Source organism: Netta rufina, assembly GCF_964035555.1.
Source record: "Netta rufina genome assembly, chromosome: 18".
Taxonomy (NCBI): Eukaryota; Metazoa; Chordata; class Aves; order Anseriformes; family Anatidae; genus Netta; species Netta rufina.
This window is the reverse complement of record NC_140142.1, coordinates 9,132,234-9,158,278: the sequence shown is the minus strand read 5'-3', so window position 1 is coordinate 9,158,278 and position 26,045 is coordinate 9,132,234. Positions and strand designations below refer to the sequence as shown.

The following is a 26,045-nucleotide window of genomic DNA, read 5'->3' as shown; positions in this document are numbered from 1 at the left end:
TGTGGGGTCCCACCCATGGGATGCAGTCCTTGATGAACTGATCCAGTGTGGGCTTCCCATAGGCAGCAGCTCTTCAAGAACTGCTCCAGATATGGGTCCGTACCACGGGGTCCATCCCTCAGGAGAAAACTGCTCCAACCTGGCTCCCCCACGGGCAGCAGCTCCTGCCAGGTCACCTGCTCCTGCGTGGTCTCCTCTCCACGGGCTACAGGTCCGGCCTGGAATCTGCTCCGGCAGGGGTCTTCCACAGGCAGCAGCCTCCGTCGGTGCAGGGCCACCTGCTCCACCGTGGTCTCCTCCACGGGCTGCAGCGTGGAACCCTGCTCCACCGTGGTACTCCATGGGCTGCAGGGGGACAGCCTGCTTCACCATGGTCCTCACCACAGGCCACAGGGGACTTCTGCTCCGGCACCTGGAGCACCTCTCTCCCTCCTTCTTCACTGACCTTGGCACCTGCAAGGCCATTCCTCACTCCCTTGACTCTCCCGGCTGCTGTGTGGTGCAGCATTTTTTTCCCTGTCTTAAATATGCTCTCACAGAGGCACAAAACAACATCGCTTATTGGCTCAGCTCTGGAAAACAATGAGGCCCTTGCCAAACATGGGGCAGCTTCTAGATCTTTCTCACAGAAACCACCCCTACGGCCCTCTGCTACCAAAACCTTGCCACGTAAACCCACTACAATTGGCAATAATGGCCTGGAAAGACGATGAGGAACCTACAGTGGATAAAGTGGCTAAACAACTCTGGCAGTACGAAAAGTCTCTCCTCTTCCTTACAGGCCTGTGTCTCAGCTGTGGAGAAACTTTCAGAAGAATTCCACCAACTTAAAGAGAATTTATCTTTCTCCCCACCTAAACGAACCAGTGTCCACCAACTAAAAGAGAATACATTGGAGAAACTTTCTGAAAAGGTCCACCAACTTGAAGAGAGTTTATTTTCTTCCCCACCTGTACAAAGCAGTGTCTTAGCTATCAGGAGTAAGCATTCATCCACACAAGGAAGACAATATGGTGGGTACACACCCCGTGCCACACTGTGGTTTTACCTACGTGACCATGGAGAGGACATGAGAAAATGGGATGGAAAATCTTCCTTGACCCTGGAGGCACGGGTATGGGAGTTGCAAAAGAAAACAATCAGGAAAAAGGGGTTCTCTGAAAAATTTGCTGCTCCAATTTCCAGCAGGCAGTCCTTTAGACACAGAAACAGAGATTCTGACTAGGATTAGAGGGGCACTGCCTCCAGCCAGGGGGAGAAGAGGGACAACTGAGTTTATTGGACTGTGTGGATTTGGTGGCCTGGCATGTCAGACGCACAGAAGTATAAGGCTTTAGTAGATAACAGTGCACAGCGTACTATAATACCATCAAGCTATAAAGGGCCAGAACCCATCTGCATTTATGGGGTGATGGGGGGATCCCAGCAGTTAACTATATTGGAGGCTGAAGTGAGTCTGACTGGGAATGAGTGGCAAAAACATCATATTGTGACTGGCTCAGATGCTCCGTGCATCCTTGGCATAGACTATCTCAGGAGAGGATTTTTCAAGGACCCAAAAGGGCTTTTGGCATAGCTGTCTTAGAGACAGAGGACATTAAACAGTTGTCTACCTTGCCTGGTCTCTCAGAGGACCCTTCTGTTGTGGGGTTGCTGAGGGTCGAAGAACAGCAAGTGCTAATTGCTACCACAACTGTGCACTGGCAGCAATATCGCACCAACCAAGACTCCCTGATTCCCATCCATAAGCTAATTCATCAATTGGAGAGCCAAGGAGTGATCAGCAAGACTCATTCACCTTTTTAATAGTCCCATATAGCCAGTGCGAAAGTCTAATGGTGAGTGGAGACTAACGGTGGACTATCGTGGCCTGAACAAACTCACGCCACCACTGAGTGCTGCAGTGCCAGACATGCTGGAACTCCAGTACAAACTGGAATCAAAAGCAGCCAAGGGGTATGCCACAATTGATATTGCTAATGCATTTTATTCCATCCCTTTAGCAGCAGAGTGCAGGCCAGTTTCCTTTCACTTGGAGGGGTGTCCAATACACCTGGAGTCGGCTACCCCAGGGGTGGAAACACAGCCCTACCATTTGCCATGGACTGATCCAGTCTACGCTAGAGCAGGGGGAAGCTCCTAAACATCCGCAGTACATCAGTGACATCATTGTGTGGGGTGGAACAGCAGAGGAAGTTTTCGAGAAAAGGAAGAAAATAGTCCAAATCCTTCTGAAGGCTGTTTTTGCCATAAAACAAAATAAAGTCAAAGGACCTGCACGAGAGATCCAGTTTTTAGGAATAAAATGACAAGATGGATGCTGTCAAATCCCAATGGATGTGATCAACAAAATAACAGCTATGTCTCCACCAACTAGCAAAAAAGAAACACAGACTTTCCTAGGTGTTGTGGGGTTTTGGAGAATGCACATCCCAAATTACAGTCTGATTGTAAACCCGCTCTACCAAGTAACCCGTAAGAAGAATGAGTTTGAATGGGGCCCTGAACAACGACAAGCGTTTGAACAAATCAAGCAGGAAATAGTCCATGCAGTAGCCCTTGGGCCAGTTCGAACAGGACCAGATGTAAAGAATGTGCTCTACACTGCAGCCAGGGAGAACGGCCCCACCTGGAGCCTCTGGCAGAAAGAACCTGGGGAAACTCGAGGTCGGCCCCTGGGGTTTTGGAGCCGGGGATACAGAGGGTCTGAGGCCCGCTATACTCCAACTGAAAAGGAGATATTGGCAGCATATGAAGGAGTTCGATCTGCTTCGGAGGTGGTCGGTACTGAAGCGCAGCTCCTCCTAGCACCCCGATTGCCAGTACTAGGCTGGATGTTCAAAGGAAGGGTCTCCTCTACACATCATGCAACTGATGCTACATGGAGCAAGTGGGTTGCACCAATTACTCAGCGGGCTCAAATAGGAAACCCCAGTCGCCCAGGAATCTTGGAAGTGATTATGGACTGGCCAGAAGGCAAATACTTTGGGATATCATCAGAGGAGGAGGTGGGTCGTGCTTAAGAAGCCCCACTGTACAACCAGTTACCAGAGAATGAGAAGAAATATGCCCTGTTCACTGATGGGTCCTGTCGTATTGTGGGGAAGCATCGGAGATGGAAGGCTGCTGTATGGAGTCCTTCACGACGAGTTGCAGAAGCTGCTAAGGGAGAAGGTGAATCGAGTCAGTTTGCAGAACTGAAAGCCATTCAGCTGGCTTTAGATATTGCTGAATGAGAAAAGTGGCCAGTTCTCTATCTCTACACTGATTCATGGATGGTAGCAAATGTCCTGTGCAGGTGGTTACAGCAATGGAAGCAAAACAACTGGCAGCGTAGGGGCAAACCCATGTGGGCTGCTGCACTGCAGCAAGATATTGCGGCCCGTGTAGAGAACCAGGTTGTAAAGGTATGCCACGTAGATGCTCGTGTGCCCAAGAATCGGGCTACTGACGAACATCAAAACAACCAGCAGGTGGATCAGGCTGCTAAGATTGAAGTGGTTCAGGTGGACCTGGACTGGCAACATAAAGGTGAATTATTTATAGCCCGATGGGCCCATGACACCTCAGGCCATCAGGGTAGAGATGCAACATACAGATGGGCTTGTGATCGAGGGGTGGACCTGACCATATAGCTATACGGACAATATAGCACAGGTTATTTAGGACTTTGAAACATGCGCTGCAATCAAGCAAGCCAAACAGTCAAAGCCTCTTTGGTATGGAGGACAATGGCTGAAATACAAATATGGAGAGGCCTGGTGGATTGATTACATCACACTCCCTCAAACACACAAAGGCAAGCACCATGCACCTACAATGGTGGAAGCAACCACCGGATGGCTGGAAACATGTCCTGTGCCCCATGCCACCACCCAGAACACTATCCTAGGCCTTGAGAAGCAAGTCCTATGGCAACATGGCACCTCAGAAAGAATTGCGTCAGACAATGAGACACATTTCCGAAACAACCTTATAGACACTTGGGCCAAAGAACATGGTATTGAGTGGGTGTAACACATCCCTTATCATGTACCAGCCTCCGGGAAAATGGAGCTATACATTGGACTGTTAAGGACAACACTGAAGGCAATGGGTGCTGGGACATTCAAACATTGGGAAATATATTTACCAAAAGCCACCTGGTTAGTCAACACGAGGTGATCTGTAAAAAAGCTGGACATGCCCAATCAAACATGTTATGTTCTGCAGAAGGAGATAAAGTCCCTGTAGTACACATAAAAAACATCCTGGGGAAGACAGTCTGGGCTATTCCTGCCACAGGCAGAGGAATGATATGCTGAACAATTAATATGGGGAGGCTGGCTGGGGTGGGAAGACCAGCTGCTTGGGGATAGGTTGGGCATCGGTCAGTGGGTGGTGAGCAATTGCGTTGTGCATCACTTGTTTTGTACACATGATTATGAGTAGTACTATTAGCATTATTATTATTTTCCTTTGCTTTCTGTGCTAATAAACTGTCTTTATCTCAACTCAAAGGCTTTCATTTTTTCTGCATTCTCTCCTCCATCCCAGAGAGGGAGTGGGGAGTATGAACAAATGGCTGTGTGGTGCTTAGCTGCTGGTTGGGTTAAACCACAACGTAATGGTAGAAACCCTCACCCTAATAGCAGAAAGCATACTTTTAAAATCCGTCTACCTTTTGTTCAGAGAGGAGCAGTCAGTGATGACATCAGTCTGCTTCAAGCACCGCACCCCAGCAGAGACCCTGCTGCCTTCAGGAGCTGTCAGCCCTGAGGCCTTGGGGACACTTCAAGGGAGCCCAATGGCACAGAGCAAGCGATGCCATGGTCGGGTGCTGTGCTGCTGAGCTGGGCTGGGCTCCTGGGCACAAGGGGAGCTCCTGGCAAGAGGGCAGCGCTGCAGAGATACAGCTCTGCCCAGGAGCAGCTCCTCTGCACAGCGCAGCAGGGCTGGGGGCTCTCACCACAGGTGGCACGGGGAGAGGAGAGAAGGAGAGAGGGCTTGGAGGCAGTGAGGAGTGCAGCAACAGTGGGTAGAGTGTGGCAGGACAGATTTGCAGCCTCTTGACACCATGAGGCTCTGGCAGCAGGGCAAAGCAGGTGGGGTTGCCAGAGGGGTCTTCTACAGCTGGCACATCCGATGCCTGATACAGCATCTGTCCAGACTGTTCTCTCTGTTTCTGAAGTGCTTTAGAGAATGGCATTTATGAGAGGGCATTTCAAGAGGAAGATTGAGGCTTGATTTATCTGAAGGGTAAGTCTTTTTCTGCAGTCTGTGCTTTCAGATTCCTGCAGTGGAGGGGAGGCAGGTTTCATGGTAATGGACTCTCAGTATTTTGCAGGAGACTCAGATGCCCAGGATTTCTGTTTTAGAAAAACTCATCAGGTGTGGTGGGGTAGCAACAACAAACAATCTGACCCCATAAAAGGAAAATTAAAACAAAAAATCCATATATATATATATCTGATCTGAAGTTAGGTGACCTGGGAGCAACACTGGGGCAAAGTTCTTTGATATCGGGGGTGAAGTGAGTCTGAGATTACTCTGTGTTCCTCTTTACTTCTGCCAGGGCATAACTGACTCTTCCATTTCCCACAGAGGAGTCCCCTGCTCACAGGGATACCCTCAGGCAGCATCAGGAAGAACTTATGAAAAGGACCTGCCAAATGACTTCCTGGAAGTGGATAATGTTTTTGGCAATTTTAAATAAGAGATGGGATGAGTTTTCTTCTGATAAGTCGGTTGTACGTTATTACTGTTCTTTCTCTTCTTTGTGCAGGACCACATCCCCGGAAAGGCAGATGTCCAATAGAAGCTCCATAACTGAGTTTCTCCTGCTGCCATTCGCAGACACACGCGAGCTGCAGCTCCTGTATTTCGGGCTATTTCTTGTCATCTACCTGGCTGCCCTCCTGGGCAACGGCCTCATCCTCACAGCTGTAGCCTGTGACCACCACCTCCACACCCCCATGTACTTCTTCCTCCTCAACCTTGCCCTCCTTGACCTTGGATCCATCTCCTCCACTGTTCCCAAAGCCATGGCCAATTCTCTGTGGGACACCAGGGCCATCTCCTATCAAGCGTGTGCTGCACAGGTCTTCTTTTTTGTCTTCTTGGTTGGAGCAGAATATTGTTTTCTCACCATCATGGCCTACGACCGCTACATTGCCATCTGCAAACCCCTGCACTACGGGAGCCTTCTGGGCAGCAGAGTTTGTGTCCAGATGGCAGCAGCTGCCTGGGGCAGTGGCTGTCTCAATGCTGTCCTGCACACGGCCATTACATTTTTACTGCCCCTCTGCCAAGGCAATGCTGTGGACCAGTTCTTCTGTGAAATTTCCCAGATCCTCAAGCTCTCCTGCTCAAATGCCTACCTCACAGAAGTTGGGGCACTTGTATTTAGTTTTTCTTTAGCATTTGGCTGTTTTTTCTTCCTTGTGTTGTCCTATGTGCAGATCTTCAAGGCTGTGCTGAGGATTCCCTCTGAGCAGGGTCAGCACAAAGTCTTTTCCACGTGCATCCCTCACCTGGCTGTGGTCTCCCTGTTTGTCAGCACCACCATGTTTGCCTACCTGAAGCCCCTCTCCATCTCTTCCCCATCCCTGGACCTGATGGTGGCAGTTATCTACTCGGTGCTGCCTCCAGTAGGGAACCCTTTCATCTACAGCATGCGGAACAAGGAACTCAAGCAAGCTCTATGGAAACTGATGACTTGATGTGTTTCAGAAGAAATTAATTTTCAATCTACTTCTGCAAATGATTTAAAATGTCACTTATTAAAAGAACAGACTATTTTCTCTTTCTTTTTTCTTTGTGTGTGTCTGTGTGTATACGAGCATGTGTTTTTAGTGGTGGTATTTTTTAGTTTCAATTCATCTATGGATTTCCAATAAACTGTCATTATTTGTCCCACTTCCATTTCAGTATGTATGTGTTGAATGTATATACTGAAACTCTATACATGAGGAGCCTATCTCCCTGTGAATTTAAACAAAAGAAAGGATCCTGCAGTGCCTTCTTTGTCTGACATCCTTCCTCTGAGACCTGGTCTGGATCTGCAGGGGCAGTGCCCGTGTGCAGAGGAAAAGAGTCCCATCCCATCAACACGGCCAGGGAGCACCAGCACTTGGTGCATGCAGAGTTGCTCTCTTGCCACTGCCACTCTCTCCTACTGAGCCCTCCTGGTGGAGGCAGGCCCGGCTGCTCCTGTAGCTTGGTGTCAGTGCTGCTGTGGGGCTGTGCTGGGACTGCAGGTAGGGACAGGAAGTGGGCACGACAGTGGCACAGCTGGTCTCCAGAGAAGTGTTTCAGTACTCAGAAAAGATCTTCTCAGGGCACTGCTTGAAGGCTGATGTCTTCTTAAAAAACTGTGGTCAAGAACATTTTCAAGGAATAGACAGCCTTTCGTGTTTCTCCATTAGCTCAGTGTGTTGAAGTCAGGATCACAGCATGGTCGTGTAGGGACTGAGGGCTCAGCAAGGACTCATTTGCTGTTGGTTGCACCTGGCAGGCAGGGAAAAACCATAGAGTCATTAGCTCACTGCCACCATATGAGTCAAAAACAGAAGAAGTGCAAGAACTCTTCACTTGAGGTAAAGTCAATCTAATAAGAAAACAAATAACAACAACAAAAGAATAAAAATAAAACATAAAAATATAAATATAAAAAAAATAAATAAAAAAGAATAATAAAATAATAAAAAAAATAAAAAGAAATCCACCTGTAGCCCATGGAGAGGAGCCCACGCAGGAGAAGCTGACCTGGCAGGAGCTGCTGCCCATGGGGGGGCCAGGTTGGAGCAGTTTGCTCCTGACTGATGGACTCTGTGGTATGGACCCATGTCTGGAGCAGTTCTTGGAGAGCTTCTGCCTGTGGGAAGCCCATGCAGGATCAGTTTGGGAAGGACAGTATCCCATGGGAGGGACCTCACAGCACAGGGGAAGAGAGCAACCGAGAAGGAGTGGTGAAGACAAAGTGCTATAGACTGACCACAGCCCCCATTCCCCCATTCCCCTGCACCGCTTGGGGGGATGAGGTGGAAGAGGGTGGATGGGGGTAAGGCCTTTTAGGTTTCTTTCCTTTGTTTCTCACTTCTCTAGCTTGTTAGTAATAGGCAATAAATTTTACTGTCTCCCTACTCTGAATCTATTTTGCCCGTCATGATAATTGATGAGTCATCTCCCCATCCTCATCTAAACCCTTGAGCCTTTTGTGTCATATTTTCTCCTCCTTTCCCTTCGAGGAGGGGGAGTAAGAGAGTGGTCATGGTGGAACTTGGCTGCCCACCGGAGTAAAACCACGACTGTGGCAAACTCATAAAGCTCAACAAGGCCAAGTAGAAGGTCCTGCACCTGGTCAGGGCACTCCAAGCACAAATACAGTCTGGGTGGAGAATGGATGAGGTGATTCTCCCCCTTTATTCTGCTCTCATGAGACCCTACCTAGAGTAGTGTGTTAAGTTCTGGGGTTCTCAGTATGAGAAGGATATAAAGCTATTAGAGTGAGTCCAGACAAGGATGCAAGGAAGATCAAGAGGTTGTAACACCTCTCATGCATGGCATCGCTAGTCAGTTGAAGGGAGTGATTGTCCTGCTCTACTATGCGCTGGTGCAGCCTCACCCTGAGTACTGTGTGCAGTTCTGGGCACCACAGTACAAAAAGGATGTAAAACTGTTGGAGGGTGTCCAGAGGAGGGTTACGAAAATGGTGAAGGGTCTAGAGGGGAAGACATATGAGGAATGGCAGAAGGCACTGAGCCTGTTAAGCCTGCAAAATAGGAGGCTGAGAGGAGACCTCATCATGGTCTACAGATTCCTTGCAAGGGGGAGTGGAGGGGCAGGCACCGATCTATTCTCCTTAATCACCAGTAATAGGACCTGAGGGAATGGTGTCAAGCTGAGAAGAGGGGGTTTAGGCTAGACATCAGGAAGAGGTTCTTCTCTGAGAGGGTGGTCGCACACTGGAACAGGCTCCCAAGGGAAATAGTCACTGCACCAAGCCTGGTGGAGTTTAAGAAGTGTTTGGACTGTGCACTTAGTCACATGGTCTAAAATTTTGGGTAAACGTGTGTGGTGCCAGGAGTTGGACTCGATGATCCTTATGTGTCCCTTCCAACTTGAGATATTCTATGATTCTATGATTCCTATTAAAACTTGCTGAGGGAGCTGAGGTTGTTCAGCCTGGAGAAGAAAAAGCTCTGAGGAGGCCTTATTGCGTCCATCCAAGACTTAAATGGGGCTACAGAAAAGCTGGGGAGAGACTTTCTTTCAGGGTGTGCAGTGAAAGGACAAGGGGAATGGTTTTAAACTGAAAGAGGGTAGATTTAGAGTAGATACTCAGATGAAATTCTTGACTTGAAGGTGAGGCTCTGGCACTGGTGCTGTGGGTCCAGAGGTCACCCAGAGAGAGTTTGGATCAGGTCATGCCCTTGTGTTTGAAGGAACAGCTGGCAAGAATGGAGAGGCATCAGTGAAATCATGGGAATAGCAGAGTGACAGCCAGGTGGGGAAGAGAAGTGGCTGTCTGCAGCCTTCAGAGAGAAGTGGGACAGCATAGGAAAGCCTGTGGAGGAGAAGGCAGAGGGCTCTGACAAGAACAGAAGGCTTCAGCAGCACTGACATCTTTGTCCCTTTGGCCATGGCTTATGAGGAGACATGTTATGGCATTGGGACCATGTATTCTCCTTTCAGCCACGTGAGAATGCTGGAAGGTATCATAACATTGTCCTTCACATGATATTATGGGCATTAAACCCTACCCCACAGACTCCAGGAAGAGCCCTGAGTGAGACATGCTGGTGCTGGGGGTACAGGATCTCCCCTCCCAGTGGCTGGGGTCAGGCTTTGGCCTTCTGCTTCACCAAAACAAACCAAGACTTTTCTCAGCACAGTGCCTTTGGCTATCTGTAATCATGGCTTCCAATTATCTGCCTTAACAGTTCCCATGGGAGGCTTTCATAGTAACAGACTTGAATAGCCAACAGAGTATAGAGTATGGAGTACTCTAATACTACGGAATAGAGTAGTCAACAGAGGTGAGACAGGTGCTCTGATGTTATGAAAGCCATCAGAAGGCTGATCACAGTTAGATGACTGATATGGGAAGGTCAGAAGTAGCCTGACCAGGACAAATTTGGGGGAGGGAAGAGGAAAGGAAAAGGAGCTTGGAAGCTTACCTTTGTAGAGGTAAGACAGTTCATGTAATGTTGATGCTGCTGTAACACTGACTTAAAACTTGTCACATATGGCCCTCACACTATTTTCAACAGTAACAATAATCCCTCAACCTATACATTAGCCCAACACCCTGACAGGAATCCACTACTATAAGGCAGACCTCAAAGTATCACTTGAAGCAAAACTCAGCCCATAGTCCCTTTCCCTTACCTTTACTCTCTTGCAGTGTCACTGCCCTTAACACTAACATTAAAATGTTCTATTTAACCCTAGACTTCTTGACAGACCTAAACAAAACCCTTAACCATAATGAATGCCCATACCCTAACCAGAGACCTGACACCACAAGCAGAACACCAAACACTCCATCTAAAACTTTGTTTAATCTCTAACCCAGAAAGGTAAAATCTAGTCCCTAGGAGACTAGAGAGAAGTCAGCTCTGCCTCAGGATATCCTGCCCCAGCAGGAGGAATGTGACTGTGGAAGGGACTGTGAGGTCACTTCTGTCTGTAGGTGGCAGGTCACCCTTGACTTCTCCCTGGGATTGGTACGTTTTGGCTGACATCTGCCAGTGGTCCTGGTAGGCCAGCAGAAGGCACCTGCTTGGCATGCTTACTGTGGGATACCCTCTTCCTACAGACCCAGGAGGACCCAGACAGAAAGAAGACCCCAAGATGGGTTGTCCTGTCCCTTCTACTTGAGTCCATGACTGGACAGCAGGAGGCACAAGGCTTGGCTATGTCTAGCCAAGAAGCTGCAAGGCCAGCAGCAGGCCCATGGCTTGGACGATGCTGGTGAGGTGACTTGTGTCTGGTTGGCTGACAGGCTGCAAGGAGCCTGATGAGTTGGGATGCCTACTTTAGGAGTGGTTTCCGCCGAGATGGAGCTTTCTTTGGAAAGAGCAGGAGAAAAAACTTCGACAGAGTGCACCTTGGAAGGTTGGCTCTGGCCATGAGGAGGAAGAAATGTCCCTCAAATGGTCATGTTGTGGTGCCAGAGGTCACCCAAAGAGTGTGTTTAATCAGACCCTAGCTTTGTGTTTCAAGGACCAAGTGGTGAGGGTTGATGAGACATCGGTGAAATGATGGAAATGCTGGGAGGAGAGCAGGGTGCTGAACAGAGATAGGTGTCTGAAGACTTCAAGGAAATAAGACAAAGTGTTGGACAGAATGGGAAAGCCTGCAGAGGAGAAGCAGAGGGTGCTTTTAAAAATGAAAGACCCCAACAAGGGTCCCCTTTGCTAGAACTTGAGGAGATATTTTATATTCACTGTGATGAGGCTTCATTGATTCCTTTCAACCCCGTGCAGCACCTCAGAGCTGTCATACCACTGTTCTTGTGGCATCACACTGCCCACCACATCCCCCAGACCCCAGGAAGAGCCTTGAGACGGATGTGGGGGTGCAGGATCTCCCCTCCCAGTGGCTGGGGTCAGGCCTTGGCTCTTCTGCTTCACCAAAACCAACCAAGACTTTTCTCAGCACATTGCTTTGCCTGTCTGCAATCATGGTCTCCAATTATCTGCCCTAACAAGTCCCTGAGGAGAATCTCTTGGTAACAGCCCTCAGTGGTGCCCATTAACACTCCAAGTCACTTCAACTTCTCCTTCTGACTTTACTTGATCAAGCGGTTACGCATTGGGTGCTGCCATGTTCTGCCTGCTGCTGCGCCCGGGCCCACTGCCCCACGGGCCTCCACTCACCCACTGCCACCGCTGCTTTCCCCCCCGCCAACCTCCACCCCTGAGCGGTCCCCCCTCAGCCCGCCGGCCCCTCTGCTGGTGCTGCGGGCCACTGCCAGCAGCTCGGCCAAAGATGTGGGTGGATCCCCTGAAAAGGCGGACACAGATCTCAGCAGTGAAAACAAGAAACTCAATAAATCCCAGCAGCTAAAAAAAGTTTTCAAAGAGTGTGGTGTTGTAGGGGTCTCATTCCATGTTGGGATTTCATTAGTATTTCTAGGAATGTTTCACCTGACTGTATCAAGTGGTGTGACGTAATTATTTGCCATTATATCACAGAATAAAAACAGAATGGATGACATTCTGTTTTGTAGGCCAGAATGCTTCCAGGATTCAGATCTAAAGTTTATTCAGAATACGCTAGAAGCAAAACGGTTGAAGTTAGCCCCAGAGAAGGTTCAATGGAAACAGCCATGGCTATACTTAGGATGGAAAATATCAGACTTTACCATTCGTCCACAGAAAGTTGATATATCTACAGTGTAACTTAATTTGACAGATGCACAAACGTTCCTGGGTAACATTCAGTGGGGTTGCCACATTGTATGGATTACTAATGACGACTCAGCTATATTATTACATCTATTGTGAGGAAGAAGTGCAGAGCAGGAGGTTAAACTAACAAATGAGCAAGGGCAGGCTCTTTCACAAATAGTTGCTAAGGTTGCAGCTGGCGCTGCTTACAGATGTATAGCATAAGTTGCACTCTCCTTACTAGATAGCAATCATGTGTCTTGGTCAGTGGCAAAAAGAAAAGGGGGAGAGTAAGTTGCGACACAGACAGAAACAGTATCAGGAGGTTGCCACTGACACTAACAGCACTGGTAATAGGAATAGCATAAGTGAAACAGGAGATAGCAAGAGCGGAATGATAGGACAGGATTTTTGAGTCCTGGAGTGGATTTTCCGGCTGATTCAGCCAAAAACGAGTGCTCAAACATGGGCAGAAGCTATTGCAGAGTTAGTACGTAAGGGTCGTTCTCGGAGTATTGAGATCAGCAGGCAGGAATCAGGAGACATTAGTCTGCCAATGACTCGGGATCTTTTGGAATGGTGTTTACAGTAGTCCATACCGCTACAAGAAGCTGTGTTAGGTTATCTGGGATTGGTGCATTCCTGAACTTCAAAGGGGCCTCTCTGGCAAGTTATAAGATCATATAAATGGCAGGTAGTACCACGACTCTCATCCCGACCAGTGGTGGGCCGCGCTGTATACACTGATACAGGTGCAACAAGTAGAAAGGCTGCGTGTGTGTGGTACAAGAATGGGAGTTGGGAAAAATACTTAATTCAGGGCATACAGGGGATTCATTACAAACACTGGAATTGTCAGTAGTTGTTTGGGCTTGTCGGTGCTGGATGCATGAGCCGATCAATATCGTCTCAAACTCTCTGTATGTTGTCAACATGGTAAGCCGGACAGAGGATGTCTTGATATGGCAAACTAAGAGGGACGTATTGTTGTCATTATTTCTGCAGCTGTGAGATGCCATTCAGGGGAGAACTTCACCTTATTATGTTATCCGTATACATAGTCATCAGTTCTCGATTGGGTTAGCGGAAGGTAATGCACAAGCAGGTAAGTTGGTGAGTCTGGTCACAGTGGGGCCAGAGAGTGATTTTGCACGTGCATGAGTGTTGCACGAAATGTTCCATCAGAATGCAAAGGGTCTTCGGAGGTTGTTTGGACTTACCTGGACAGAGGTGAAAGGCATAGTAAGAGCGTGCCCTTCTTGTAGTCACCATGGACCAGGGTTAGGTTTGGGTATTAATCCATGGGGTGTTAAGGCACTAATGTATGGCAAATGGATGTAACACATGTAATAGAATTTGGTACTAAAAGGTATGTGCATGTGAGTATTGATACTTTTTCAAGATTCATGCAGGGCAACTGCGCAGGGGGAAGAAAGAGCACTCCATGTGTGTACACATCTGACGGTATGTTTTGCCATTATGGGAGTGCCACAGCAGGTCAAAACGGACAATGGTCCAGCGTATGTTAGTGAAGAAGTTAGAAAATTTATGAAAATGCGGGGAGCAAAGCATATCACATGTATTCCATATTCTCCCATGGGCCAAGCAATTGTCAAACAATCACATCAGGTTTTAAAGGAACATTTAGTGAAATTAAAAGAAATCAAGGACATGGGTGTGAGGACTTTGAGGGAATGTGCTGTTTGAACCTTTCTGATCATAGTGAGTCAATTCACAAATCCATTACTTTCCTGAAGGAGCACATGGGAAAGATTCAACACGATATTAGTCCTTTCGAACAATGGCTCACTGATTTGTTTGGGATGATACCTAGATAGTTACAGGGATTAATCACAGGGATTAAGGCTTCTGTTTATTGTGGTGTTAATCATCATTGTGTGTTGTATTGTAGTAAATGTGGTTAAAAGGTTACTTGCAAAAATGTTACATCAGGCTTGGATTGCTCAAAAAGAAAAAGGGGGAATTGTTGAGGGATTTTTGAAACAGCAAGGAGGCCGTGACTTGCTGCAGCTGAGCAAACCAAGGTACCAGGACAACTACGAGAAGTTGCCATAACGATGTTCTTCTATCGCCCGATTGAGGAATTAAAAAAATTGTTGCAAGCAGCTGGCACTTCTTCAAGGACAAGATCTACATGACTGCTAATCACAAAGGGGGTTGTTTTCTTGCAGGTGGGGTTGTTTTCTTGTAGTTGTATGTCTGAGTGATTTAACCATATGATTTCACCACATTGGTGTATGTCATGTCTTCGGCCATCCTTCCTGCAACACTTCTGTTGGTGTCTGACAGCAGCAGCGGTGGGTATGCCTGTGGGAGGTGTGCACAGGCTGAAGAATTGCTCAGCCCGGTGGAGAAGCTTTGGGAGGAGGTGAACAGGCTGAGGAGCATCAGGGAGGCAGAGAGGGAAGTTGACTGGTGGAAGCATACTCTACCTTCCTTGAGACAGACTGATGAGCCAACCACAACACAAGTAACAAAGGTTCCTCTATCCCACCAGGCAGCCACCACACAAAAGACAAAAGTTCCCCCGTCTTGCCAGGCAAGGAGGGGACCTAGGCCAAGGGGGGGAATGGAAGCAGGTTCCTGCTCGGGGTGGTAGGCGAGCCCTCTCCCTGCCCACCTTTCCTTCCTGACTACATCTCTGTAACAGCTATGAAGCTCTAGAACATGGCAGTCAAAACAACGATGTAGACAAAAGCCCATCCCAGTTGGAAGGGGTGCTGTCGTGGTTTAACCCGGCTGGCAGCTAAATACCACGCAGCCGTTCGCTCACCCTCCCCCCTCCCTCTCTGGGACGGGGGAGAGAAATGGAAAGTGAAGCCCGTGAGTTGAGATAAAGACAGTTTAATAAGACAGGAAAATAATAATAACAAAATAATAATAACAATAATAACAATAATGTTACAATTATGATAATAGGAAAGTAATAATAATATGTACAAACAAGTGATGCACAATGCAATTGCTCACCACCCGCTGACCGATGCCCAGCCTAACTCCGAGCAGTCCGGCCCCCTCCCCCCGGCTAGCCACCCCTATATATTGTTTAGCATGACGTCAGATGGTATGGAATACCCCTTTGGCTAGTTTGGGTCACCTGTCCTGGGTCTGTCCCCTCCCAGCTCTTACTGCACCCCCAGCCTGCCTGTTGGCAGGACAGAGCAAAAGGCTGAGATGTCCTTGGCTTGGTATAAGCACTGCTCTGCAACAATTAAAACATCGGGGTGTTATCAGCACTCTTCTCATCCTAAGCCAAAACACAGCATTCCACCAGCTACTAGGAAGAAAATTAATTCTGTTCTAACTAAAACCAGGACATCTATCCACCCCTTATTCCATACCATTTATGTCATGCTCAGGTTACACTCTTTTCCATACATTCTAATTAGTCACCTACAGTAGTCATAGTAGTGATAACATACAGTATTATATAGTAATTAACATGGTACAATTCAGTTCATGGGCTATTCTCACCCAGTATTAAATCTCCTTGAGGTACACACCGGACCTCTCCGTTCTTTTGCATCACCCACCAAGTGTATCCAGGTCCCTGAGCGAAAACAATTCCACTAATAGGTTTGCCTTTTCCTGAGGCAGGAGTAGCCCAGACTGTTTTACCCAGCATATTTCTTACATGCACTACAGGAACTTTATCCCCATCTACAGTACATAACAGGTTTGATTGGGCAGGTCCAGCTCGGTTGGCAGATCCCCTAGTATTGACTAACCAGGTGGCCTTTGCCAAATGCGTATCCCAATTTTTGAATGTCCCAGCGCCCATTGCTTTTAATGTAGTCTTTAACAGTCCATTGTATCGTTCAACTTTCCCGGAGGCTGGTGCATGATAGGGGATGTGATACACCCACTCAATACCATGTTCTTTGGCCCAAGTGTCTATAAGGTTGTTTCGGAAATGAGTTCCATTGTCTGACTCTATTCTTTCTGGGGTACCATGTCGCCATAGGACTTGCTTTTCAAGGCCCAGGATAGTGTTCCGGGCGGTGGCATGAGGCACAGGATATGTTTCCAGCCATCCGGTGGTTGCTTCCACCATTGTAAGTACGTGGCGCTTGCCATTGCGAGTTTGAGGGAGTGTGATGTAATCAATCTGCCAGGCCTCTCCATATTTATATTTCAGCCATCGTCCTCCATACCAAAGAGGCTTTGACCATTTGGCTTGCTTGATTGCAGCACATGTTTCACAGTCATGAATAACATGTGCTATAGCGTCCATGGTCAGGTCCACCCCTCGATCACGAGCCCATCTGTATGTTGCATCTCTACCTTGATGGCCTGAGGTGTCATGGGCCCATCGGGCTATAAATAATTCACCTTTATGCTGCCAATCCAGGTCCACCTGAGCTACTTCAATCTTAGCAGCCTGATCCACCTGCTGGTTGTTTTGATGTTCTTCAGTAGCCCGATTCTTGGGCACATGAGCATCTACGTGACGTACTTTCACAGCCAAGTTCTCTACCCGAGCAGCAATGTCTTGCCACAAAGCAGCAGCCCAGATGGGTTTGCCTCTACGCTGCCAGTTGTTTTGCTTCCATTGCTGTAACCATCCCCACAGGGCATTTGCTACCATCCATGAATCGGTGTAGAGATAGAGAACTGGCCATTTTTCTCGTTCAGCAATGTCTAAAGCCAGCTGAATGGCCTTCACTTCTGCAAACTGACTCGATTCACCTTCTCCCTCAGCAGCTTCTGCAACTCGTCGTGTAGGGCTCCATACAGCAGCCTTCCATCTCCGATGCTTCCCCACAATACGACAGGACCCATCAGTGAACAGGGCATATTTCTTTTCATTCTCTGGTAACTGGTTGTACAGTGGGGCTTCTTCAGCACGACCCACCTCCTCCTCGGGTGATATCCCAAAGTATTTGCCTTCTGGCCAGTCCATAATGATCTGAAACCAGGGCCCGGAGAGGATAAACAACATGACAGAGAGCAAATACGGAAAATAATGTACTATAATACTCAATTTGGAAAACAGGCGCAGCAAAGTTGAGATTAAAGCAATCAGCATTATGACAAGTGACTATTAAGCAGGTCTAATACACCAATTTTAGTTTAACACACTGTGGTCAGATCTGCCGTTATCTCAACCTTTCGAGCCCCACGTTGGGCGCCAAAAAGACTGTCGTGGTTTAACCCGGCTGGCAGCTAAATACCACGCAGCCGTTCGCTCACCCTCCCCCCTCCCTCTCTGGGACGGGGGAGAGAAATGGAAAGTGAAGCCCGTGAGTTGAGATAAAGACAGTTTAATAAGACAGGAAAATAATAATAACAAAATAATAATAACAATAATAACAATAATGTTACAATTATGATAATAGGAAAGTAATAATAATATGTACAAACAAGTGATGCACAATGCAATTGCTCACCACCCGCTGACCGATGCCCAGCCTAACTCCGAGCAGTCCGGCCCCCTCCCCCCGGCTAGCCACCCCTATATATTGTTTAGCATGACGTCAGATGGTATGGAATACCCCTTTGGCTAGTTTGGGTCACCTGTCCTGGGTCTGTCCCCTCCCAGCTCTTACTGCACCCCCAGCCTGCCTGTTGGCAGGACAGAGCAAAAGGCTGAGATGTCCTTGGCTTGGTATAAGCACTGCTCTGCAACAATTAAAACATCGGGGTGTTATCAGCACTCTTCTCATCCTAAGCCAAAACACAGCATTCCACCAGCTACTAGGAAGAAAATTAATTCTGTTCTAACTAAAACCAGGACAGGTGCCTAAGGGAAGGCAACCTACCCCTTGCAGGACTACGTCTTCTGTCAAGAAAGAAAGAAGGGTTATCATCATGGGGACTCCCTTCTGAAAGGGACAGAGGGCCTGATATGCCATCCAGACCCAACCCACAGGGAAGTCTGCTGCCTCCCTGTGGCTTAGGTAAAAGGTATTGCCAGGAAAGTCACTCACCTGGTATGGCTGTCTGACTACTACCCACTACTGCTTTTTTTTCAGGCTGGTAATGACGATGTAGCAAGGAGAAGTATGAGATCAATCCAAAGGGACTTTAGGGCTTTGGAGAGACTGGTTAAAGGATATGGGGCACAGGTCATATTTGCCTCTTCCTTCCAATAGGAGGAAAATATGTTGACAGGCAGACTCGGCTCACCAATACGTGGCTCCGAGACTGGTGCCACCAGCAGAACTTTGGGTTTGTTCATCACGGGAAGGTCTATGCAACACCAAGCCTCCTGGCATGAGACGGGATGCACCTCTCTCAGAGGGGGAAAAGGATTTTTGCCCAGGAATTATTAGGGCTGATAGACAGGGCTTTAAACTAGAGTCAAAAGGGGAAAGGGATAAAACCAAGCATGTCAGTGATAAAATAAGGGATGGAGTGCCAGAATTAGAAGGAATGTGTGCTAGTGAGGTCCTTCGGGCTTCTCCACCAGGTTCTGCATGCTATGAGGTGCATTTGAAGTGCTTCTACACAAATGCACACAATATGAGGAATAAACTGGATGATCTAGAATTCTTGGCCCAATTCTGGAGCAATGATATCATCAGCATAAGCGAAACCTGGTGGGATGAGTCCTGTGAATGGTGTGTTGCAATAGATGGTTACAGGCTCCTCAGTAGGGACAGGCAGGACAGGCAAGGTGGTGGGGTGGTGCTGTATGTAAAGAAAAGGCTGGACTGCATGGAGCTTGCAGTTGATGATGGCGATGTTGAGATCCTCTGGGTTAGGATTAAGGGAAAAACAAAGAGGATGTCATTGTGGGAGTCTATTACAGATAACCCAGCCAGGATGACAACACTAATTATTCTTTGAGGAACTAAGAAATACATTGAGATTGACTGCCCTTGTCCTTATAAAGGACTTCAACTTGCTTTGTTTTCTCCCTTTCTTCATAGGGAAGATGCTTCAGGCCCCATATCATCTTTGTGGCCCTCCGCTGGATTCTTTCCAGGAGATCCCTGTCTTTTTTTTTGTACCGCGGAACCCAGAACTGCACACAGGATATCAGAAGTCAATAAGAAGCATAGAATCACAGAATTTCTAGGTTGGAAGAGACCTCAAGATCATCGAGTCCAACCTCTGACCTAACACTAATAGTCCCCACTAAACTGTATCCCTAAGCTCTACATCTAAACGTCTTTTAAAGACTTCCAGGGATGGTGACTCCACCACTTCCCTAGGCAGCCTGGCTCACTGGCTCGAGGTGCTCGCATAACCCTCACCTGGCGACGTGAAGAGAAATCTGAGGTCACGGGTTCGAGACGCAGCATGGGGGTGCAACGTCCCTCCTTACTAAAAGGACTGTGGTGGTTTTACTCAGGTGGGCAGCCGAGCTCCACCACAACCGCTCTCTCACTCCCCCTCTCCTCAAAGAAGAAGGGGGAGAAAATACAACACAGAGAACTCGAGGTTTGAGATGAGAAAGATTTAATTAAAGGGAAAGGGAATGGGGAGGAAAAACAGAAACAAAAGAAATAATCAGTCCGCGCGGAAGCACAGAGAGAGAGAAAAAAATTATTCTCTACTTCCCATCAGCGAGCGGTGTTTGGCCACGTCCTGGGAAGCAGGGCCTCAAATGCGTAGTGGTCGTTCAGGAGGAACAGCCCCCTCCCCCACGAGAGCCCCCCTTTTTATTGCTGAGTGTGACATCAGGTGTTACGGAATATCCCTTTGGTTGGTTTAGGTCAGCTGCCCTGGCAATGTCCCCTCCCCATCACTTGCCCACCCCCAGCCTGCTGGCTCTTGGGGGCTTGGAAGGAGTCCTGATGCTGTGCCAGCACTACGCAGCAATAGACACAACACTGGAGTGATATCAGTGCTGTTCCAGCTACGAGTGCAGAGTACAGCACTGTGTGGGCTGCTGCAGGGAAAAGGTGACTCCAGCTCAGACAGACCTAACACAAGTGTCTAACAACCCTTTCGGTAAAGAAGTTCTTCCTAAGATCCAGCCTAAAACTCCCCTGGCGCAACTTAAGCCCATTCCCCCTCATCCTGTCACCAGGCACGTGGGAGAATAGACCAACCTCCACCTATCTACAGCCTCCCTTGAGGTACCTGTAGAGAGCGATAAGGTCGCCCCTGACCCTCCTCTTCTCCAGGCTGAACAAGCCCAGCTCCCTCAGCCACTCCTTGTAGGACTTGTTCTCCAGGCCCCTCACCAGCTTCGTCGCCCTTCTCTGCACCCGCTCAAGCACCTCGATGTCCTTCTTGTAGCGAGGGGCCCAAAACTGAACACAGTACTCAAGGTGCGGCCTCACCAGAGCCAAGTACAGGGGGATGATCACTTCCCTAGACCTGCTGGCCACACTGTTCCTGATACAAGCCAGGATGCTGTTGGCCTTCTTGGCCACCTGAGCGCACTGCTGGCTCATATTCAGCCGACTATCAACCATCACTCCCAGGTCCTTCTCTGCCTGGCAGCTCTCCAACCATTCCTCTCCCAGCCTGTAGCTCTGCTTGGGGTTATTGCATCCCAGGTGGAGGACCTGGCACTTTGCCTTGTTGAACTTCATGCAGTTGACCTCAGCCCATCGGTGCAGCCTATCCAGATCCTCCTGCAGAGCCTTCCTACCCTCAAGCAGATCGACACACGCGCTAGCTTGGTGTCATCTGCAAACTTACTGAGGGTGCACTCGATGCCCTCGTCCAGATCATCGATGAAGATATTAAAGAGGACAGGCCCCAGCACCAAGCCCTGGGGAACACCACTAGTGACTGGCCTCCAACTGGACTTGACTCCATTTACCACGACTCTTTGGGCCCGGCTATCCAGCCAGTTTCTAACCCAATGAAGCGTGCGCCAGTCCAAGCCAAGAGCAGCCAGTTTCTTGAGGAGAATGCTGTGGGAGGCGGTGTCAAAAGCCTTGCTGAAGTCAAGGTATTTCCTAACATTCTGCACACCATCAATAAAAGAAAAAAATTTTTTTTTTCAGTGTTGTTTAATTAACTAAATAAACAGATATTTTTTACTTAGTTCTCAGCTCAGCCTCAACTTTGTCTTCCAAACAAAGACTTCTGTAACATCTGCTGTCTTCCAAGACTTGGTCACATGTTAAAGGAAAGATGAAAACAAAACAAACAGTCTTCAAGACAGCTGTTGCACAGGGTTCTCCAGGGATGAGGTGTTTTAGTGCAGGGGGTAACTGGCTTTGAGAAGGTTTAGAAACAGTCATGGAGTGTGTCTACACAGCATCAAGGGTTTCTGATTCTAATACTGCCCCTCATGACATGTAGTTTGGAAGTGTGCAGGACATTGCGATGGGACACAGCCAGGAGAGCTAACTCAGAGTGATCAAATTGATGTTCCTCATCATCCAGCACCCCCTGCAACCTACCACCTGACTACCAAAAGCATGCCATGCACACCAAATACATGTCCTGTGAAGAGCAACTGAGAGAGTTGGGATTAGCCTGAAGAAAAGAAGACTCCAGGAAGCATTATTGTGGTCTTCCAATACACAAATGGGCCTACGCACGTGTGTAGTGACTAGACTAGACAAGACTAGACTAGAACAGAATAGTTCAGTTGGAAGAGACCTTCAAAGGTTGTCTGGTCCAACTACCTGATCTCTCCAGGGCTAAACAAAAGTTACGGCATATCGATGAGGGCAATGTCCAAATGCTTCTTGAACACTGACAGGCTGGGAAAAAAAAAAAAAAAACAGGTCTCAAGGAAGCCTATTCCAGTGTCTGACCACCCTCACAGTACAGACAACTTTCCCACTCTCCAGTCTGGAGCTCCCTGGTGCATCTGTGTGCCATTGCATACTTTCTCTGATCATTTACCAGTGAGAAGAGGTCATCACCTCCCTCTCCACTTGCCCTCCTAAGACAGTGGCTGAGAAAAATGAGGTTGCTCCTCAGCTTTCTTTTCTCCAGACTAGACAACCCAAGTGTCCTCAGCCTCTCCTTATAGGACATCCCCTTTTACCAGTATTCCCTGTTTTCCCTTGGTTTCTCAACTGACAAGAAACCTGGTCAGATAAACTCGCTGGAAGAAACATCCTCTCATACGCTCACCAGTCAGTGTGACTGACCAGGTCTGGCTCCCTCACTGCCTCCTTTATCACTTGTTTGTCAGGTTTGTGTCCCCAGATGTGTTGTGCTTTATCCCCAGGAGGTAGCCAAGCACCACACAGACACTCTCTCCCTCCCTACTCTTAAGAGAACAGGGGGAGACACATAGGATAAATATCTGGAGAGACTGTATCAGGGAGTGTAATAATAGGACAAGGGGCAGTGCTTTTAAGCTAAAAGAGAGCAGATTTAGGTCAGATCTAAAGAAGAAATTCTTCACGCAGCGGGTGGTGAGGCTCTAGAACAGGTTGCCCAGAGAAGTGGTGCGTGCCTCATCGCTGGTAATGTCTAAGGTCAGGTTGGATGGGACCTTGGGCAAACTGGTCTAGTGGGACGAGACTCTGCCCATTTCACAGGGACTGGAACTAGACCTTAAGATTTTTTCCAACCCCAAATATTCTATGATTCTATGAGCTTGCTGGGTTGTGTAGTCTGTGTAGACAGAGGGATTTCATTTGCAGTGAAAAAGATTCATTCTCCGGAATATTAACAGGTGCTTGAAAGAAATGGAATAAAATTTGTGGGTGTCCTAACTAATAAAAGGACAAGAAAAGACGATTCCCATATCAAACATTTATTTTGATTTAAGAGAAAAGATAGCACTGGAAATAGGTGTCTCTCCCTAGCTGACAGAAGGAAGAACAGTGATTGCATTGGTTTAATTCCGAGCTGATTCCCCTGGAGGACCAGGGACTTGCCAAGAGCTCCCAGTGCTGTTCACAGTAGAGGCAGTGAATGGTCACTGCGTAACATAGCCAGGGCAGTTTCCAAATGTGAGGCATGGGAGAGAGCAGGGTAATACATCTGGATTACATTAAGGTATCCTCCTAGCCTCTGGACAGCAAACAAAGAAGGAGGTGCCTTGGTTGGCTCAGTTGAAACCTTTCCCTCAGCAGGGAGAAGGAAGATCCATCCCTGTCCTTGCAGGAGCATTCTGCCTAAAACCAGGGCATTAAAGGGTGATCCTTGGACCTCATCCATTTTCTGAATAAGGAAGGACAGTGCTGGAAATGAGATTCCTTCAGCAGCTGATGGAAGGAACATCAGTGATTACTTCAGTGTGTTTCAAAGCTGATTCCCCTGGAGGCCCAGGGACATCTCAAGGGACATGAGAGACGGGAGAGACAGAGAGGCATTAGGCTGGAGCTGTGCTGCTGAACTGGGCCGGGCTTCTCAGCCCAAGGGGAGCTCCTGGCAAGCAGGCAGCACTGCAGAGAGACAGCTCTGCCCAGAAGCTGCTCCTCTGCACAGTGCAGCAGGGCTGGGGGCACTGCCTGCAGGGGACAAAGGCGGCTGAGAGAAGGGAGGGTGATATTAAAGGCAGTGTGGAGGGGGGATGCTGAGAGCTCACTGCAGGAGAAATCTTCAGAGCCCTGAACAGGATAAGTCTGTGGCTGCAGGGTAACGCAGCTGTTGTTCCTGTGCCATCTCCAGATTTGCTGGCAAATCCCACAGCCTATGGGATCTTTCAGGAAAACTCTTTGGATATTTATCTTTGGAGAATTCTCTTTGGATAACAGAAGAATGACAAGCTCCAGAGCAGGGATTACCTACCAAAGCTATCAGTGGGACAGGACATGAGGGTTCCTTCTCACAGGACCAGCTGCAGGCTGTGCAAGCAGGGAGCAAGCAAGGGTGCCCAGGGCTGTGGTGCAGAGCAGGGTCCCTGCTGAGCCCCAGGGGCTTTGTTCCAGGGCAGAGCCTCTCCCACCTGCGAGGCTCTGCACTCAGCCTGCCTGGGGAGCTGCCCAGGACACTGCAGGGAGAAGCTGTGGCTGTAAGGACCAGAAGGCCAGGGCCGGACAGGGTCCTTCTGCCGGCAGGGGGCTGCTACATGGGCCAGGCTCCTCATATCTCCCCAGCACCCCCAGGGCATTTCTGGGGGAGATTCTTGAAAGGGAAGAACAACACCTGCCATAACTGAAGGGATGGCACTCTCTGAGGTCTCATTTTTCAACTTCCTGCTTTGGACGGCAGTCACGGAGATGATAATGGTGTTGTTAGGATTGTAGAAGGGACCTAAACTCATAGAGCATTACAGTTAAAAGAGATTTGTAGGTCTTTGAGGAAACTCATATATTCACTCCACGCCATTTAACCTACAGGCAGCACCAACACAACCTTCTTTGTTTCTTTGTGGGATTGTTGGATGTCCCTTTCATCACTTGTAAATAGGGAGATGCCTCTGGCCAGTGGATACCTGAGATGCACCCCTGGTGTTCTTTACCAGCAGCACTGATTACTGCTGAGATTACAGAGGATCTTCATGGTCTCTGTGGCATCCTTAGGCAGAGAGATGCAGAGCTCCAGGCAGGAGCAAGTCTTCTTCAGATGAAGATGCAGTGAGGATACAGCCTTGTTAAGGATGTTTTCTTTGAAATAAGGTTTAGTTTTTGCTTAGAAAAGTCTCTCTAACATGTCACTGTCTATTCCTCCATGGACAGGCAACCATGCCCTGAGGCAGCAAATGTCCAACAGCACCTTCCCAACAGAGTTCCTTCTCCTGCCATTCGCAGACACACGCAAGCTGCAGCTCCTGCACTTTGGGCTCTTCCTGGGCATCTACCTGGCTGCCCTCCTGGGCAACGGCCTCATCATCACAGCCATAGCCTGCGACCACTGCCTCCACACCCCCATGTACTTCTTCCTCCTCAACCTCGCCATCATCGACCTGGGCTGCACCTCCACCACTGTTCCCAAAGCCATGGCCAACTCCCTGTGGGACACCAGGGCCATTTCCTCCTATGGATGTGCTGCTCAGATTTTTTTCTTTTTCATTTCAGCAGAGTTTTCTCTTCTCACCATCATGGCTTATGACCGCTACATTGCCATCTGCAAACCCCTGCACTACGGGACCATAATGGCCAGCAAAACTTGTGTCAACATGGCAGCAGCTGCCTGGGGCAGTGGCTTTCTCTATGCTGTGCTGCACACTGCCAATACCTTTTCCCTCCCCCTCTGCCAAGGCAATGCCCTAGACCAGTTCTTCTGTGATGTTCCCCAGATCCTCAAGCTCTCCTGCTCAGATGCCTACCTCTGAGAAGTTGGGCTTCTTGTGGTTAGTGCCTGCTTAGCATTTGGGTGTTTTATTTTTATTGTGCTGTCCTATGTGCAGATCTTCAGGGCAGTGCTGAGGATCCCCTCACAGCAGGGACGGCACAAAGCCTTTTCCACATGCCTCCCTCACCTGGCTGTGGTCTCCCTGTTCATCAGCACTGGATTATTTGACTATCTGAAGCCCCCCTCTGTATCCTCCTCCTCCCTGAATCTTTTGCTGGCAGTAGTGTATTCAGTGGTGCCTCCAGCAGTGAACCCCCTCATCTACAGCATGAGGAACAAGGAGCTCAAGGATGCAGTGTGCGAATTGGTAACTGGATATTTTCAGAACCAATAAACTGCTGGTCTTCCTCTGCATATCACTTATAATGTAGCTCATTACAGGCTCAGAAGCTGGAAATTTGTGTGTGGTTGTGTATCATTATCTTATCTTTGATTTATTTGTGATAGTGTTGAACACAGAAAATATCATTATTCATCCTCTTCCATTTCAGTATCTACCTCTCCGTGTGATTCTGAGACATGGAGTAAACG

The 26,045-nt window shown here is 48.3% G+C and overlaps 2 protein-coding genes and 1 pseudogene across 3 annotated transcripts in view; 2 read left to right on the top strand and 1 right to left on the bottom strand.

Annotated features, from left to right (window-relative positions):
* Positions 1 to 26,045, bottom strand: part of LOC311216405 (olfactory receptor 14A16-like) — a gene marked incomplete at both ends in the record, with an annotated part of 85,572 nt that overhangs the window by 43,166 nt on the left and 16,361 nt on the right. The gene's annotated exons all lie outside the window — the stretch shown is intronic.
* Positions 5,787 to 6,701, top strand: LOC311216620 (olfactory receptor 14C36-like; the record flags this gene model as incomplete). Its single annotated transcript, XM_084298154.1, has 1 exon — positions 5,787 to 6,701. One exon carries the CDS (start codon positions 5,787 to 5,789, stop codon positions 6,699 to 6,701), a length of 915 nt encoding a protein of 304 aa, XP_084154280.1.
* LOC311216619 (olfactory receptor 14A16-like) lies at positions 24,922 to 25,880 on the top strand (annotated as a pseudogene). Its single transcript has one exon. The product of its transcript is annotated as an olfactory receptor 14A16-like (transcript).